Genomic DNA, 19,717 nt, shown 5'->3' on the forward strand with positions numbered 1-19,717 from the left:
CACTTGGTGGTGATGTGCATCCCCTCTGCCAATAAAACCAAAGAATGTGTTTTTTTTTTTTTTTTAATATATATGTGAATATGTGCTTCTTAAGGCACTTCGTCTGCCAAAGAAGATGATGTTTCCAAAGCAGGAGACAAGGTGACTGAAACATTTTTCCCACCGAAACAACCTGGCAGAAATGGAATGTTGGGATGATGCGACCACCAAACACAGTGGTCAGCGCACTCGTGTCTGAAAATGGGCCAATGTGTCCGTGGAGCGGCTGTAGGTTGAGACGGGGTGAAAACAATGAAAGTTACACTCTCAAGGCAGGGCTCGAGACTGCGACCAAAATGGTCACATATGCGAGGGTATTTTCAATGTGTGCGAGTGAAAATTTTATCTGGTCGCATCTGTGTGAGTGCGCATGGATGACCTTATTTTGAACGGAGCGGCTGAACGCTGCCACGTCCCACAGAGTGCACTTCTCTCTCTTTCTCTCCGCGCTGTGGGTGAGCCGAGGAGACTGTGCGCGGTCACGCAACGTGGCTGCGGGCAATGTAACTGTGATTGTGCCGATTATAAACACCAATGTGCTCCTTTGGAGTGCGCGCGGCCCGTGAACGGAGCCAGACAAGAAGAGCCCTTCACATTGAGGGCAGCAGTAAAAAAGAAGAACGTGCCGAGCTCAGCGATGAAGCTTACACATCAGAATCAGCATGGAGGGACCAGAACTGATGGACTATGATGTTCAGCTGTGGTTCTCTCAGGGCAGGGGTCTGCAACTCTGGGGCCTATTGTGGCCCTTTGACTCTTTTGCAATAAAACTATCAAAATTGAGAGTAACAAATACTCTCAATCAACACGTCTATAAAGAAGGCGATAAGGAAAGAATACAGACTGAAAAAAGAAACAAACTCAATTAAATATCTGGGAACTTGGATTACACAAGACACAAACAAACTTTATGAAACAAACTACACTAAAATAAATGACAAAATACAAAATGACTTATCACAATGGACGGCACTATCCTTAGATTTCAGCGCTAGAATTGAAACTATAAAAATGAATGTGCTGCCAAGGTTATTGTTTCTTTTTTCAGCATTACCAATTAAGATACCAGAATCTCAATTTATAGCCTGGAATAAACAAATCTCAAAATTTATTTGGGCAAGAAAGAAACCAAGGGTTAAATTCACAACTTTACATCTGAACAAAGATAGAGGCGGACTGTCACTACCAAACCTGAAGGAGTATTATTTAGCTGCTCAGATGAGATATATTGTCTGCTGGTGTTCTCCAGATTATCAGGCTAAATGGAAACAAATTGAGTTAAACATTGGCCAATCCCAACCACAAACCCTGATAGGTGAGACAGAAATAAAATTAATGGGTGCTAATGGTATTGTAGAACACACACTAAAATTATGGAAAATGATAAGGAAAAAATATAACTTGGAAAATGACTCTAAACTACTAATCTGGCCTTCCCAAACACTTCGATTCACAACAGCAAAAATAGATGATACTTTTAATCAATGGAGAGATAAAGGGATAACTGCGTTATGCACAATGATGGAAGATAGAACACCTAAAACATTAAAATCATTTGACAAACTTAAAAAAGAATTTGATTTAGAAAATGGCGATTTCTATACTGTAGATATCTACAGATAAGAAATTTTTTTGATACTGAAATCAGAAAAGAGCTTTCAGCAGGAAACGAATTAGTAGAAATCATAATACAAGCATACAAAGCCACTCCCTTTAAGATAGTCTCAAAACTGTATAAAAGCCTAAAACAAAATGGATCCAACACTTTTTATATAAAACAAAAGTGGGAAAGGGAGTTAAATATGACGATATCTGTGGATGAGTGGTACAGCATGTGCGATACGCAGCACACCTCCACCAGCTCAAGGAGATGGCGGGAATTTGGCTGGAAGAACTTGGTACGTTTCTTTATAACACCACAAATTTTAAAGAGAACACTGGAATGTGAACAGCTGTGCTGGAGGGGCTGTGGGCAGGCGGATGCTGACCACTCACACATCTTCTGGTTATGTCCAAAAATAAAAGCATTTTGGAGGGAAGTTATACAAGTAATGGGAGATGTACTGTGTTGTACTATACCTGTGGACCCTGTCGTTTACCTTGGCCTTGTACCGGTTGAAGTCATCTCCAAAAGTGATATCTATCTTTTTAAAATAATGACAATTGCAGCGAGAAAGAACATTACCAAAAACTGGATGAAAGTTGACCCACCAACAGTGACTCAATGGACAAATACACTGGAGGAAATATACGTAATGGAGAAATGGACTCACTATCTAAGAAACCAGTTGAGACATTTTGGGAAACGCTGGACAAAATGGATTGATTACAGGATAAAGGACTGAATCTTCACAAGGAGCACTACCCCCCTAATCTATTTATTTTCTTTTTCTTTAATTATTTATTTAAAATTATTATTATTATTAAATTATTTTTTTATTATTATTATTATTATTTTTTATTTTTTTTTAATTTATTTATTTGTTTATTTATTTATTCATTTTTTTTCTTCCTTGTTGTCCATGTAATATAAAATTGTAAATAAAAAGTATATATATAAAAAAAAAAAACTATCAAAATAAAGTCATTTTTTATTGAGGCTATTAATGATTAATGACAAATAAAATCTAACAATTTGTTAACGTAAAACAAATCATGTTGTGCAATGACTCAGCACCTTCTTACTTCACCTCCTGCAACATCTACAGACCATTAACTTTCCTGTGACTAACATTAAGTTTTAAATCCCTGGTAAGATAACTAAACCGACAAAAACACAATTCTGGAAGAAAATAAAGATTTTAATTGTGTTTGAACAGATTAATTTAACTGCCAATGTGCCAGTTAAATATGCATGCTTTATGTGTGGCAAGAAATGAGCAATTAGCATGTGTTGATCACATTATTATGTGTTATCAAATTCAAGTTACTTTTTGTAGCCCTTTAAATACATTAACTAAAAAAAATATTTTTTATATAACATTGAGTTCATGTAAACAATACTGTTTTATTTATTGATGTCAATTTATTTTATTTTAAACTGTTTTTAAGTTCCCATTTGCATAATCAATTGAAATCAAATTAAATCAAACGTTATTCTATATCATTTTAATTGTATAGAATTTAATACACTGTATTGTCTTCATTGAGAAGGTATTTTTTTTGGATCCAGGAGGACTTTAATCCAGGTGAGATGAGGCAATATGGCTCCTTGTAGAGTAAAGGTTGCAGACCCCTCACCAGGGGAAGAGGGTTAGGAGACCCCACTATAAGAACTGGACCTTCTGAATTTAATTCCATGGGGGGAAGCAATGCAGATGTTGAGTTGGTTATGATACTGTTAAGTACATGTAACCTGTTATGCTTTAGTGATATATCTCATTGTCAATCTTTATTTCATACAAAATCGTCAATCTTTATTTCATACAAAACTACGGTATGCCAGTTAAGTCAACTGTTCATCGGCATGCATGGCTATGGCTATGCTGTATTCAACCTTATTATTATTATTATTATTAGCGACACTGGAGGCACACTTTCTTTCAGTGGCTATTAATATTGACTTGTTTTATTTGAATAATTTTTTTTATACTAAAAGGGTTAACTAGAGCTTGTTTTCCCCATCTCCACTATGTATTGTGTCAACATTCCCTGCAGCCACAATCTCTGCACAATCTATGGGTCGTACTTTTTTCGGCATAGCAATGGTCAACGCAAATTGTATTGCATTAATTTATTTGTATTTGCCCCTCCCATTTTTTTGCGTCCCATAATGAGATCCGCCTACATTACATATTCAAAGGGAAACACCCGAAATGGATTTCGGGTGCATTGTGACGCGCTCAACACACGGAGTCCTTATACTAACTTAAATATGATTGCAGATAATTTAAATCAAACAGTTGATTATCAACTGTGTAATTGAGATAATATTAATTATATGTATTATGTTTTTGAAGCTGACCAATGCCTCCCAGTGCACATCCCAGTTTGTTTGTGAATTTATAATTTATAAGAGAGGTATTATGTAAACTTATTTGCTTGAAACTAAATATTTCAATCGATCAATCTTTTATTTGTATAGCGCCAAATCATAACCAATGGTATCTCAAGACACTTTACAGTAGAGCAGTCTTAAGGACGGACTCTTCATTTTATGGATACACATATGCATATATACGTATATACACATACATATGTATCCCACACCCAACATGAATTCATCATGGCGGCAAGGAAAACCTTCTGTTAAGCAGCAGGAATCTTATATCCTTCTTCTTGCTTCTCTCGACGAGGTCAGTCGCACTCTCTGTTTCTCCCTCCCTTCCGTCTTATCTCTCTCCTAGCTGCTGCTTTGTCAGGTCTTGTGAAACTAACAAGAGCCTCTCTCTGCAACTCATCCAAAACCGGAATAATGGAATTAATTAGTTGGTCTCTCAGTGCTATCGATCAGATTTTTTCGACGCAAAGAACCAGGGGTGGTGACCCCGCATGTCCAAGCGGGACGTTTGCGGCTGGATACACACTTGACCCTTGGAACAAGTGGCGAGTTGTGTGTCTGTCCATCCTTTCCGTGGAAGACGTGGAGGACATCTACATGATTGGAATAATGATAGTAGGCATGCTGCTGATCGGAGCTGGTGGCTTCCTAATCTATCGAAAAGTCCGTACTACGCTGGTGACTGTTTTGGAAAAGCTGCCAGTGATTTCTGAAGGATGTAGCTGCTTTTGGATCGTCTACGCGTTATGGATAACAACTGGGAGAAGTTGGAGCAGGGCTCTGAACACTCAGACTCATGTGTTGATCGATATCAAAAGCAAGCTTGGAAGTGGAAACTAGGCCACTCATTGGATTACAGCAGAGAGACCCAGGACAGAAGGCTATTGGAAATTAACATAGCCTGTATCAAATCACATTGCTTATCTCCCTTTCGGCTCCCCAGCTAGCCAAGGCTAAAGCCAAGGTTGTCTCAACTCTTATCACCAGGAAGTTTCTGCAGACGGCGGCTCTTACCCCCACTCCCTCCCCCCGCTCCTTCCCTACATTCCTCCTGGAACTGTTGATGCTGAACTTTTCCACACGTCATCTGGTTGTCAGTAACGCAGCTACAGGTCTTCAACTTCAAATGCCTCGTCGGCCATCTTTCCCCACCTCCCATCCGCAGCTGCATGGAGGCGTGGTTGCAGCGCCGACTGGCAGCACGCCCATGTCCCCAAACGGCTGGACTCCTGTTGTTCTTCCCACCTGACCCCCTCCCCCAGCCAACCTCCCACCCAACCCTTCCTACATGCCTTGTCTCGAGTTGTTTGACTGTGTCATGCTTACATTATGTTTGCAGAGGCGGTTTTTTTTCCTGGTTTCACACTGCTTTCTCTGTTTAGGGAAATCAGTTTCAAACTGGCAGTTTTTTTCCCCTCAACCCTCCTCTCCTCCTGTTATTGATCCCTTTTCACCTAAATATGTGGGCGCCGCAAATGGCTGCTCCGGTGTGTTGATGTGTCTCCTTTCACTGCAACTACCTAGTCAAATTCCTCGTATTGTTCTAAACTGTACCTGGTCAATAAAAGATTCTGATTCTGATTCTGATGTGGATCCCATTCCTATGATGAACAGCCATCCACGTTATGCTGTATTGGGTGTGTGCAAATATGCATATTTGACAAGACAAATAAAGAATCTTTAGTGGTGAGCAAGGTATTAGTGCCATCTAGTGATGAACTCTTTAGCATTGTGAAAAGTTGTTCACTCAGCACATCAAAAAGAAAAATCAAGATGATCAGTGCTTTTGTCCATTTTTAAAGGTTCTTTTCTTCTTTTTTTTTTTTTTTTTGAAAGCCCTGAATCGGTTGAAGCCAGCCCTGCAGTGAATGAGAACAAGCACAACCAAAGCTGTGGAAGTACACAGAGTCATGGGTATCGGGGTCTTCCTTATGCTGTAAGTTCATATCATTCTCTAATTATCATATTTAATCCTTGCATGTCTTATTGCATACATTTGTATTTCTGTAATTAAAAACATTAATAATATGCATTGCTCAAGTATATACTTAGTTTAATATTTACAATCTTTCTTTTTAGTTTCTAATCTTCTTGAAAAATGGAAATTGACAAAACAAAATAATTTTAATACTTATATTTCTTGACTGGTTTTACCTTTGTGTCCCAAACTACTTCTCGTATTAACAGTACTGTTTCACATAGCCTACCTGTTTTTTGCCCTCATTTTCATTCGTCTCCATTTTCCATTTCCCTTTTTTTTTTTTTTTGCCTGAACACCCGTTGTTTGAAGATGCATCAGTCTTCCGTTGTGTGTTGTCAGGATCACAACTATGGCGCTCCCCCTCCCCCCACACCACCTGCTTCCCCTTTTTCCCAAACTATCATTCCCCGCATGGATCTCAACGATGTGGTACGCAGCTCCCGCTACCACGGAACTGCCGAAAACAACTCGGCTGACAGTGACAGCTCCTCTGAGGAGGATGGGACCAGCTGGTGTCATTGCAGCCTGACACCGGATGGCCTGCTCATCAAATGTGACAACTGCAGGTGGGTTTTGAATCCTCTCTAAAATTAATCAGTCTTATTACTTAAGTACAGGTTCTTTGGCATTTTTATCTTGTTTCTAGAGTCAGCATATAATAAACATTGTACTTTGAATTATGTATATTTACTATGTCTTTAATGACATTTGAACCATTGGAAATATTGTTTGCTCAAGTTTGAAAAAAATTAAAAATAAAGGAGGCATAGCATCTATTAGGCTGCATCTTTACACATTTCAGGGTTAAATAAGACCTAGTTAAAAAGTATTTCCTTTTGTCATAACAGAATAAAATAGTTTCATTAAATACAGTGTTGAGCATTTGGCACTGTATCAAAACAGGTAGTCAAAAAATGAAGTTTAAAAATCACAAGACCATTAAACTAATTGTGCAATCTGTATTTTAAGTGTTTATAAAATAACAATTTCAGCCAAATAAAAGTGTAAATGTAAAATTAATTTGCCTTGCCTCAGTCCCGGATTTCTTTCGGCACCCCAGGAGTAAAGAAGACTGCCAAAGAAACTGAAACATGTAATGAGCTGTGTGGTGCCATGTATTTTACCCGTGATTGAAGATAATTTTGATTGAAAATAATCTTAGGTGTTATTATGAAAAGCATTCTAGTAATAGCTTCACAATTTCTTCCAAATAAAGTACCTTTACCATATTAAAAAGGCTGAAGAAGGCCAGAAGGTGTTTTAGCTTTGATAACATAGTTTCTGGTTGAGATTAAGCCCATGATGTCACATAAAAAAATTAGTATTGTAAATCCCTTGTCCAAATTGTCTTTCATTTTAGATCATACAATGATGTAGTTTGTTTTTTTTGTAGGGGACTTGACCAAAGAAAAAGAAAACAAGATCAACACAGGAAGTCAGAAAATGTATCAGGTACAAAAAGTTGTTTTTAAGAAGTTAAAGTAAATTGATTGTCTCATGTTATATGACAATTATAGGTCTCTTTTTGTAGCTGGTGAGAGCAGCGAAACAGAAAGTGGTGATGAAGAGGTGTCTCCTGCAACGGTCTCATACACCGCCACCCAACACACCCCTACCAGCATTAAGCTCACTGTCAATCGAGTCAAAAGAAGCAAATCAAAAAAAAGAAAAAAGAGCACAGAGAAAGGACGCGGAACACCAAAGGGCAAGAAAGTTAAGGCGAGTATAAAACCATATGTATCTTTCTACAAGCATGGGCCATTACATACCCTTTAGGAAAACATACCGGTAATTTGTGAGCTTTGAGAATACAGATTCTTCAATTGTTAATAAAAGTCCATAACACTTAAAATTTCACTTTTGTTGCTTTAGGCATTTCGGGAGGGTTCAAGGAAGTCTATGCGAATGAAGGTGAGATCAGCCATATTTTGTGTATAGTTTGAGCATATATTACGGTACTTATATTTAAAGGAAGAAAATCTATATTCCTTTTCAATGTCCACTCCAGATGTAATAGTAATGATCACAGCTATATTCATAACCAAAAGAGGATTTAGTTTTCTCTTAATAACATAATCTCATTATACATAAATCCCTTTTGCTACAACTAGCAGCATTTTTTAAACCAGTTTAAGATACTGCATTTTCCATGTACTGGAAAAAAGGACAATTTTTCATTTGGATTTTTCTTCTTTTTTCATGACGTCTCTTCCATCGTTTGTTGTATATAGATATCAACTGCTGAGGCCAACATTCTTGATGAGAACACAGCAGAGGGATGGGAGAGCAAAATCCGGCTGTGGACAGATCAGTACGAGGAGGCTCATGCCAACCAGTACAGTGCAGACATCCAGAAATTGCTTCAGCTTCCCCGAGCTACCAGGAACACTGCTTTAAAGACAGATAATTCTACCACAACGCAACTTACTACAGCACCGAGCCTTGCATCAGTCGATTCAATGGACACCATCAACCACTCAGAGTTGTCCTGTAACAACACAGTGCTAGGTTCACGGATGCAGGTCAGTCTGAGTTTAGTTAGTTATTTGGATTGCACTGGGTTTATTTAAATGTCAGTATCAGCAGTAGTGGGCGATGTTTTACAATATGCTAAAATTTTGTATTATATTGCTGCATCATTACAAAAATCTGGTCCAGCTTTGCAACTTCCTCTTTAAAGAGCAATATTATTGGTTGTTTTTTCATCTACTTTAAAATGTGCCTTTTTCAACGTTCTGTCTGCAGGTCCAGTTGGGGCGTGTGACTCGTGTCCAGAAACACAGAAAAATTTTACGTGCAGCCAAAAAACTTGAGCCCGACACGCTCATTATTGAATACCGTGGGAAGGTCATGCTCAAACAACAGTTTGAAGTCAATGGTCACTTCTTCAAAAAGTAAGTTTCTAAAATATTGGATTGACTGATTAACATGTATCTAAAGAGCGTTTTGACAAAAGATTGTTGCATCCTTCTATTTCCCCAGACCCTACCCTTTTGTTCTGTTCTACTCAAAATTTAACAATGTAGAGATGTGCATTGATGCAAGGACCTTTGGAAATGATGCTCGATTTGTCAGAAGGTCTTGTATTCCCAATGCTGAGGTCAGATATTTATATTTTCTTACCCAATTTTACCTGTTTATGACTTTGGTTGGTGGTTTAAGCATTAAGCCAGTGTTTTTCAACCTTGGGGTTGTGACCCCATGTGGGGTCACCTGAAGTCTCTAGTAATTGATAAAAACTATAATTACTGATTAAAAAAAATTGTTGCTAAAGGTCTCATATCATGCATTTTTCAACCATCTCCATTTGTTCGAAGAACCCCAAAAACATAGTCTTTGAGGTTTTTTTTCTCAAACTCACCTGTTTTCCAGAGTTTTAGCCCTCTTAAAAAGTGACTTTCTGATCAATGGGCTGTTTGCTGCCTGCTTATGCATATTCATGAGTGGGCGTATCTATACACTGATTTGCCTGCTAGGCTCCTGCATGACTCCTTCTGAGGCAGATCAGTGATCACTAAAGCGATTTTATCTTGCTATCCACACACTGTTTTTATTGTTCAGCCAAAAAACTTCACATTACAGTAAAACACATAGCTATTTAAGCGGCTATTGTGTGAGTTCGTCTTGGCACTGTGTGTTCATCCAGCAGCAGCAGTCAGCAGCTTCAAACACTCATCGGAGTTTTAAGCTGCTAATTCACTTTCTCTTTATCTTTATTAAATAGAATAATAGTGCATTTAAGGTGATAATCATTTGTTTATCACCTCACGTTGCATTCGGTCACAAACATGTCAAATGAAGTCAAAGGCGATGCGATGTCTGCTCCCTGGGTGCCTACACTGCAGTGTTCACCGTGGAGGCGCGGCACTGGCAGCAGGCCCTCTCTGAAGGGGATGGTTCAGAATTGTAGTGACGTCACTAGCATTTGAACCTCTCGTTTTTAAGAAGAGGCCAGAAAAGCAGCTCAGAGAGCAGGATCAATGAGGATTTCTCAGAGATGCAGGAAGGAATTTTTGATGAGGAATTAACATTGTAACAAGGTTAAAAGCTCAAAAAAGTTGATTTGCATGATATAGGATCTTTAAATCTTTTTTTTTTTTTCAAATTAAAACAGTCTTTAACAACAGTATTCTATACTTTCACTTTCTCAAATATATATCTAGTTCAAATGAAATGCAGTTTAAAGAAAAGCAAGAGAAAAATGGTGAATAATAAATAAATAAAATAGTGCAGGATAAGAATATCTGAGCTGGCGTATCTTGTCACTTTGTGCACTAATCCTGGCTACTCTGTATTTTTTTACACATCCAACCCAAAATGATAAAAAACTTAAAAAAAACTAGAAAAAAAGTCTTTTAGGTCGCAAGAAATTTGTGATATCAAAAGTTATTAAGCTGTCTCAAAAATAACGCTGAAATATAGATGTGGAGCTATTATCAAAAAAATTTGCATTATGTTCATTTATAATCAAAATCAAGGTCTTTTGTAAATTTGTAAAAGTAGTAACTGTTTGATGCCAATACTTTTATTTATTATGTGCCTTGAAAAAACCCTACTTTGTTAGATTTTTTAAGCAAAGTGGTAACGACAATTATTTGACTCCAGAAGTGACTGACATAAAAAAAAAAAGCTGAGCTTTAGTCTTAAGCACATACTCAAAATTTTTATTGTATTTAATCAAAGTCTTACCATTAATCCTAGCCAATAACTTCCCTACTTGCCTCAGGTTCGTCATAATATTGCTGAGGGGATGATTCATTTATGTATCTATGCCATTGGCCAAATCACAAAGGATGCTGAGGTCACTATTGGATTTGACTATGAGTTTAAGAGCTGGTAAGTCATGCCATGATTTTTTTTATTTTTTGTTTGATTTGACTTTGTCTGAATGTGTTCTAAAGTTATAGATCTTTAAAAAAAAAAAAAAAATTTTATAAAGGATGTACTCTACCAGTCAAAAGTTTTAGAACACCCTAATTTTTCCAGTTATTTATTGCAATTCAAGTCATGCAAGTCCAATAAATTGTACTGAACAGCCAGAGGTTAAAAAAAGGTTTCGTTACCCAAAACTAAAAAAAAAAATTACATTTCAGAATTGTACAAATAGTCTTTTTTCAGGGACCATGAAGTGGGTTAACAATTTAAAGCTGTTCTGCAGCAATGAAGGTTGAATCAGCTTTGAAACCTGGTGCTACTAATTCCTACAGGTGTTCCAACTGCATAAAAGCATTGGAACACACTGTGGTACCAGACCCTCATGAGCATCAGGTGAACAGCATTGTTCATGGATTCCATGATTTATTTTTCAACTGAAATTGCTTATTTGTTCTATGCTTTCATTTCAGAGTGCAATGACACAATAAACTGAATAAGTTTCAGTAAAAAACTAGAAAGAGTGTGGTGTTCTAAAGCTTTTCGACCGGTAGTGTATATGAAGATATATATGCCACTAATTGAAGAGGATTGCATAACGACCAATTTACATGTGTCAGAGAAGTTAGATTAAAATAATTTCTTAATCCATCAGGTGGTAATTTGGCCTTGTTTTGGCTGGTGTATTTGCTTTTAGCATGCCGTATAAATGTGAGAAGCTGCAGTTAAATTGTGATTTAATGACTTCTTGACCCAGGGCAAATTAGGCATTTAAATTTGTGTTTACTTGTGATATAGCATCATTATGCTAAAATAGAAACAGGAATGAGGCAAATATTCTTTACAGGATGTATGCAGAAGTTACAATTGGCTATTGTCAGCTATATTTGCTACACATACACTAAATGTTTTTTTCTTCTTTTTATCAAAATCCTAGCCATTATAAAGTGGACTGTGCCTGTCACAAGGAAAACCAGAACTGCCCGGTGCAAAAGCATAACCTAAGCCCAACGGGCAACTTGGTGAGCTCACTGTTGATGCTTGCTCCATCGCCGCTAATGGGGGCTGAAACCCGCCGAAGAAAAGCTCGGAGAAGAGAGCTTGAGGGAACCGTGGATGATGACAGTAATCAGACCCTAGACCAACAACAAGAGGGCACAGATCTTCAGGGGACCAGTGACACACAGGTGTCTGTGTCTGTGTGGTGTGTGTGTCTTGCATAGACATTTGAAGGCGGATTCACTAAAGGTTTAGTGGTATTAAAACATGAATAAACGTCACTCCACACGCTGAATATGCATAGTAGGCGGATCTCCAAGGGGGAGCAAAATATGGGAGGAGGAAATACAAATAAAATTATACTGGGGGAGCAATACGATTCATGAAATCTGGAACTGTTTGCGGTGATAATTTTAGTACCAGAAAATAATACGACTGACTAGAAGGTGCAAACACACAGGTGTGTGTGTGTGTGTGTCAATCCTCTGCGGGTCACTGTCTCACACACACGATCAGCCGCGTGCCTGCACATCTCTCCTCTGTGGGTCACTGTCTCACACACACACGATCAGCCGCGTGCCTGCATATCTCTCCTCTGCGGGTCACTGTCTCACACACACACGATCAGGCGCGTGCCTGCACATCTCTCCTCTGCGGGTAACTGTCTCTCACACACATGCAGGCGATCGATGGTTGCGCATGCACCACTCACAGTCGCATCCATGCACATTTCTCCACTGCGGGATTATTAAAGAATATCTATTTATTTATCTGCAGTAATTCATCCATGTTTTTATTTGTTTCCTCTCCTAACACCTCCAGTTCTGCTGCTTAATTCTTATTTTTGCTTTCGCGCACTTATGTTCACCCTCCATGTTCAACACAACACGTACAAAATGCTCATTTAAAAAAGGGTGGTCTGCACCAGTTCTGCACGTGCACTAATCATTGCTGCAATTTTAGTGAAGGTGTAGAAACTGCGTCACTAAAGGATTTAGGGAAGCAACTGCTTTACCGCCATTTATTTTAGATCTTAGTGAATCCCCCCTCAAGGCGCTTTGCATTGCATTATTCTTTCTCTCGCCACACAGTGGTGGTAAGCTAGTATATTAGCCACAGCTGCTAAGATCTGTGGTAAAACCAGGGAGGGGGTGTTTGAATGTGATCATTTTAAGAAACATTTTTATTCAGAAAAAATACAATGCAACAGTGGCCAACAGTATAGGCCCGCAGTTGAAAACTGTTGTTTCTTGAGAAAACTTTACACCTACTGTACGTAGGTAGTATGTCTATTTTGCATGGGAACTGAGCAACTGCATTCGTAAGAATCTTTTCTCATATAGTTTTTAAATGTACCAAATAAAAAATAGATACAATTTTGATTCTTTGCCAATATCAGCTTAACATAAAATGTTTTTTTTTCGTGGTTAATGGGGTATAGGTCAGCGTCTGACCTTCAGAATACAAAAAGAGTGCTCTGATGATGAACTGCAGCCTTTTTTTCTTCTTTTTGTTTGGTGGGATCAAATCATTATTTAGGGCCGGGTTGATAAACCTGCCTGACTGAAGCGGCAGAGATGAAGCTTTGTTTCTCATTAAGAGCTCATTCAAGCATCTCCCAAGGACAACTTACAGTTTGTGCCCGGACTGTGCCTGTCCATTGTGCTTGAGTTGTTTGTGTGAGTTGGAGAGATGTTTGTGGATTCTGTTTTTTAACATGTATGCCTCGCAGTCATAGGCTGGCTGGTCTGTACCTCTCTGTGCTGTCAACTTTACGCACAGGCTTGCTGAAGCTATGGCAGTTAATGATTCACGTCTGCAGCCAATGTAAGCTGTAAAGATGAGAACTTCACCTCTCAGCTGAGGGTAGGAGTTGTAAACCAGATGGGGTGAAATCCCCACCATCCCCACAGGCAAATCGCACACTGGGTATATGTGACACGCAATAGGAAAACCATTACAAGTCGCCCAGGGGGTGTTTTGAGTTATTTCCAGTTTCTGAAAGTACGGTTTCTAAGCTTTGCAATGATGACACTTACTTGGATATCAAAGAATATTTGAAGAAGTTATGGCGATTTAAATGTTGGCAGTCTCCAAATTATTGTACATAAGGGGATAAATCAATTTAAAAATAGGTTTCTCACATATACTGGAGCAGCCATGTGGTGGGCAGTTACAAAAACTGTGCATTTGTATTACTTTACATTAACTCAGTGGTTATCAAACTTTTTGAGTATTCCCGACTTTGAACGAAGGTGAACTTTGAAGTCCCACCTGTGCCAATTGCAACTAAATAATGATGACAAATAACACATTTTCAAATTAATTGAACTAACAGGCAACGAGTACCATCATATTGCATAATCAATAAAAAATGAAGTGAAACTAGTTACCTGCACAAATGTTTTTTTTTAAAAAAGTGCAGTAGTCAAAAATACAGGTAATAACGTAACATTGTTTGTAATCTGTGCCGAAAAGCATAGGAAAACTTAAAGGTAGGGTAGGATATTTTTGAAAAGTCGCATGATTTTGAATGTAGCTTTCCGGTTGGCTCCGCCTTCATCCTCCTCCCCCCTCCCCTTTGTGCTCCGTCCTTCACTCACGTGCAGGAGCAGGGCTACTGCTGCGCATCTAAGCTCATCGTTTGTGTTGTGTCGGAACTTTGTCGTCTCATGTCTCATTCAGCAGTAAGTAAACACTAAATTTTCTCATATGTCATAAAACGTGACAAAAATCGCAGTTTTAAGTTCGTCACCGGTGACATGCTTTGAGTGTGGGCTCGTGCACGCGAGGTGTTGAGAACGAACAGGGAGGCGTGATTGGAAAAAAAAACGGTTCGTTTTTTTCCATTGGTCGAAGTTATTACAGGTTTACAGCTGCTGCAGTTGACATATTTTATTTTATAATCATCATCAATCTTTTATTGCAGACTTAGTCCAGCATTCTAAAAAAGAAAAGAAAAAGGAAATGCACCACTGTTTACAACAAACAGCTGTACCAAGGTCTCCACAGTTCAGACTGGTACTGGTAAATAAACAGCCATGAATTCCAATTAACCCAATCATCCTTAATTCATTTCCAAAGTGAAAATCAGTTTTTTTTGTTTGTTTTTATTAAAGCTTGATCTTTTTTATTTTTTATTTTTTTTGTTCAAAGTGTTTTTATTGTAGGCATGATATAAAACAGAAGAAAAGGAAATACAACAATCTTTTTTTTTAAATATATATATATATATATATTATATATTATATATATATATTATATATATATATAACCCCCCTCCCGCAGAACACTCCCACCCTGTTGCACCTAAAAGAAGAAAAAAAAATAAAATATTTTAACCAATAGAGTAGAGATATGAATACGACATCATTCTGATAGAATAAGTGAGGGATCCACCTGTTTGATTTCATCCAAGATGGGTTGCCAGAGAGTAAAAAACTTACTGACACAACCTCTTATAGAATATCGTATCTTCTCCAGTGTTAGATGAGACAAAAGATCAGCAAACCAGATTCTAAGCGATGGAGGGCGTTTGTCTTTCCATTTAAGCAGTATAAGCCTTCGGGCAATAAGTGTAGTAAACACGATCACATCTTTTTGTTCTTGATTAAATTTAGAAAATTGAGGTACAATACCAAATATTGCAAGTGTGTCAGTTTTGAGCAGGACCAAAACATGTGAGATAAAGTCGCTAGCTCAGTTTCACAGCGATCACAATGGGGGTCTAGGTTAGATTTAAATTTTGTCAGTTTCACTTTTGACCAATGTAATCTGTGAACAATTTTGAATTGAATTACCCTATGTCTTAAACAAATTGAAGAAAAATATATATTATCTATCACAGATTGCCATACATCTTCAGGGATTACAGTTGTAAGTTCCTCCTCCCACTTCTCCCAATGGGATCATTGTTTGAAAGGCATTTCTGTTCTAATGTGTATGGCTATACTAAAGTGAGTATGATCATCCTAATAGCAAAGTATAAGGCACCTCATCCCACCAAGGCTAAAGATAACAACTAAAAGTGTCTCAATCTATACTGTGAAGGCTCCTAGAAGATCATATAAACAGGCCACTGATGTTGATGATGAGCAAAAGGTAAAAAGAGAAGATCAATATGAATAAGGAAAGACAATTAAAACACAGGTTTTATTATAGAGTAACAATTAATTAAATGTATTATTAAACCAAAGTATTTATGTAAAACAGATTTCCAGCAGAGCAAGTCCTAAAACGCGACCTGCTCCCTAGCTCCCCCAATAGCAATTTGTGATTTAATTATTTATTATCATTATTATTTACATGATTTACATTTGAATATATCGATACACCTTTTTTTTTTTTAAGTGTTTGAAACCTTACATTGGTAAATGGACTTGATTTATGTAGCACTTTATTACCACTGAGTTCCACAGCTTTATACAATATCAGCTCATTCAACCTTTCACACACTAATGGAGCACAGCTGCCTTGCAAAGCGCTAGTCGCCCATTGGGAGCAACTCAGGGTTCATTGTCTTGCCCAAGGATGCTTCAGCACATAGACTGTTATAGCCCTCGGATAGAACCATAACCTTTTGATCACAAGACAACCTCTCTACCACCTGATCCACAGCTGCCCTGTGATTTAAATGTCTGCGAGTCTGGTTTACCACAGATACAGTAGATGTGATGTGCTGAAAATGTACTCAAAGTGCAATTTCTGTTTTTGTCCGAAACAGGATGATGTGATGACGTGAGCAAACATTGCGGTCAGTTGTAGTAGTGTCTGGATATGGGCTTACGTGTCAGCGGAGCAACTGTATTTCAGTATCTAGGCACTAAAGTCTCTTCTAAATAATGAAAAGTTTCAGTTTCAGAATCGGTTATTATCGAGTCGATTCGGGTTAATGTTGTTAAAACCGTTTTTTGGAGCGGTTACCTGAACTGACTGAAAAGTTATGCAACATATTATTACTAGTATTATATTGACATTCAACAGTAAATTAATGAAGTATTGGTAGTTAATGATGACTGTAAGGACCAATCCCCCTCCCAGAATGTCTGCACAGCTCCTTTTCCTTTCTGCGGATTTTCGATTAGAGCAGAGCGTTAGAGATTGCAGGTTGCTGCCCCAAAAAGCGTTCCACCAGGTCACAACATCAATTGTGAGCTTGTGTGCTTTCAGCTGCAGTAGCTCCTGCTTTTCTTTGAGGACGTGGGTGGCTGTTGTACTGCGATGAAAGAACTTTTCGATGTGCCTCACTATATATATATATATATATATATATATATATATATATATATATACACCCACACACACACACACACAGTGGGGTAAAATGTATTTAGTCAGCCACCAATTGTGCAAGTACTCCTACTTAACCACTTAATAAGATGAAAGAGGCCTGTAATTTTCATCATAGGTATACCTCAACTACGAGAGACAAAATGAGAAACAAAATTCAGAAAATCCCATTGTAGTATTTGTAATGAATTAATTGGTAAATCCCTCTGTAAAATAAGTATTTGGTCACCTACAAACAAGCAAGATTTCTGGCTCTCACAGACCTGTAACTTCTTCTTTAAGAGGCTCCTTTGTCCTCCACTCGTTACCTGTATTAATAACATAGTATAAAATACACCTGTCCACAACCTCACAGTCACACTCCAAACTCCACTATGGCCAAGACCAAAGAGCTGTCAAAGGACACTATAAACAAAATTGTAGACCTGCACCAGGCTGGGAAGACTGAATCTGCAATATTACCTATCAGCAGCGTAGTGTGAAGAAATCAACTGTGGGAGCAATTCTTAGAAAATGGAAGACATACAAGACCATTGATAATCTCCCTCGATTTGGGGCTCCACGCAAGATCTCACCCCGTGTGGTCAAAATGATCACAAGAACGGTGAGCAAAAATCCCAGAACCACATGGGGGGACCTAGTGAATCACCTGCAGAGAGCTGGGTCCAAACTAACAAAGGCTACCATCAGTAATACACAACGCGGTCAGGGACTCAAATCCTACAGTGCCAGACGTGTCCCCCTGCTTAAGCCAGTACATGTCCAGGCCCGTCTGAACTTTGCTAGAGAGCATTTGGGTGATCCAGAAGAGGATTGGGTGAATGTCATATGGTCAGATGAAACTAAAATAGAACTTTTTGGTAAAAACTCAACTCGTGTTTGGAGGAGAAAGAACACCATACCTACTGTAAAGCATGAGGGTGGTAACAACATGCTTTGGGGCATTGAAGATGAAACGTGGCTGGGTCTTTCAGCACGACAATGATCCCAAACACACCGCCCGGGCAACGAAGGAGTGGCGGTCTTGGAGTGGCCTAGCCAGTCTCCAGATCTAGGCCCCATAGAAAATCTTTGGAGGGAGTTGAAAGTCTGTGTTGCCCAGCGACATCCCCGAAATATGACTGCTCTAGAGGAGATCTGCATGGAGGAATGTGCCAAAATACCAGCAACAGTGTGTGAAGACTTACAGAAAACGTTTGACCTCTGTCATTGCCAACAAAGGGTACATTACAAAGTATTGAGATTAACTTTTGTTATTGACCAAATAAATATTTTCCACCATAATTTACAAATAAATTCAATAAAAATCCTACAATGAGATTTTCTGGATTTTTTTTTAATTTTCATTTTGTCTCTCATAGTTGAAGTATACCTATGATGAAAATTACAGGCCTCTCTCATCTTTTTAAGTGGGAGAACGTGCACAATTGGTGGCTGACTTAATACTTTTTTGCCCCAATAAGTTTGAGACTGGCTTGCGAGGCAAGGTTGATGATGTGTGCAAAGCAGCCGACGTGGGTTAGCCGGGCCTCATCATCCCAACCGCACGGACCATATTTGCTGCATTGTCAGTCACAATAGCTGGGTCTTTTCTTATCAGCCCCCACTCCTCTATCGCCACTGTCATCATTTCAGCTAGGCTGGCGGAACGATGGTCAGTTTCAACTTCTGTCTGTAGTAGTACGTACAAGATGAGGTTCCACTCCTCGGCTTGGCTAACGCATAGGCTGACTTTAACCACTGTCTGACGCCATGTTCATTGAGATCTTCTTCTTCTTTTAAGGTTTTTAAGGCAAACAATGATTTTGTGCATTCACCACCATCTACTGGATTATAAGTGAACCAAGATTTAAGTGGACCAACTAACTTGAGCTTTTTCTCCTTCTTTTTGAGTGTTTATGGAGGTTGGCAAACTATGATTTAGTGCATTACCGCCACCCACTGGATTACAAGTGAACCAGGATTCAAGAGGACCAAATAAAAAGAGAGCTTAATTTCACGTTCACCAGGGGAAAATGCATTAAAAAATTAAAAAGTAAAAAAATTGATCCTGTACGTCTAAATCGATCTTAATGAATTAATATGCGAATCAATTCAGAATCAGAATATCTTTTTTTCAACACACCCCTAGTACACAAATATAGCAATGGTACTATTACGATGTACAAGTACAATCATCCTAATAATAATGGTACTAATAATTGGCATAATAATTTCTTTCAGTGTTTCATTTTTCAGTCTTATTTTACTCATTTTCGGTGTCTGTCAAGAATGTTCATCTCAGTGAAATCCCTAGTAAATAGCCCTGACTGACAGTGTTTCCTTCTGCCACATCAGCTAAGCGCATCAGCTCTGTAACAATCTCCTGACTTGAAGTGGTTTTGCTTGCGTTGGCTCCTGCCTGCCATTAGTGTGCTCGCCAATCAACCAATAGGCGAAAAGTTGAACAGCCCCCTCACAATGTGTGCGCATCTAGTATTTATTTATTTAAAAGGGACAATGCATATTAATTAACATTTAAATGTAAATATGTCAGA

The 19,717-nt window shown here is 38.4% G+C and overlaps 1 protein-coding gene across 5 annotated transcripts in view; it reads left to right on the top strand.

The window, feature by feature from the left end:
- setd5 (SET domain containing 5) overlaps positions 1-19,717 on the top strand; it is an 81,994-nt gene that overhangs the window by 43,079 nt on the left and 19,198 nt on the right. For 2 of the 5 annotated variants that reach the window (XM_028447726.1, XM_028447728.1), the window contains 10 exons: positions 5,876-5,975; positions 6,330-6,586; positions 7,414-7,472; positions 7,552-7,739; positions 7,893-7,931; positions 8,252-8,542; positions 8,766-8,914; positions 9,003-9,120; positions 10,747-10,856; positions 11,830-12,079. In XM_028447726.1, coding sequence (XP_028303527.1) covers positions 5,876-5,975; positions 6,330-6,586; positions 7,414-7,472; positions 7,552-7,739; positions 7,893-7,931; positions 8,252-8,542; positions 8,766-8,914; positions 9,003-9,120; positions 10,747-10,856; positions 11,830-12,079 — 1,561 coding nt within the window. The remainder of the gene's footprint in view (positions 1-5,875; positions 5,976-6,329; positions 6,587-7,413; positions 7,473-7,551; positions 7,740-7,892; positions 7,932-8,251; positions 8,543-8,765; positions 8,915-9,002; positions 9,121-10,746; positions 10,857-11,829; positions 12,080-19,717) is intronic. The other 3 variants (XM_028447729.1, XM_028447727.1, XM_028447731.1) reach the window with 3 other exon arrangements.

The sequence above is a fragment of the Gouania willdenowi genome, chromosome 5, assembly GCF_900634775.1.
Source record: "Gouania willdenowi chromosome 5, fGouWil2.1, whole genome shotgun sequence".
In the NCBI taxonomy this organism is placed as follows: Eukaryota; Metazoa; Chordata; class Actinopteri; order Blenniiformes; family Gobiesocidae; genus Gouania; species Gouania willdenowi.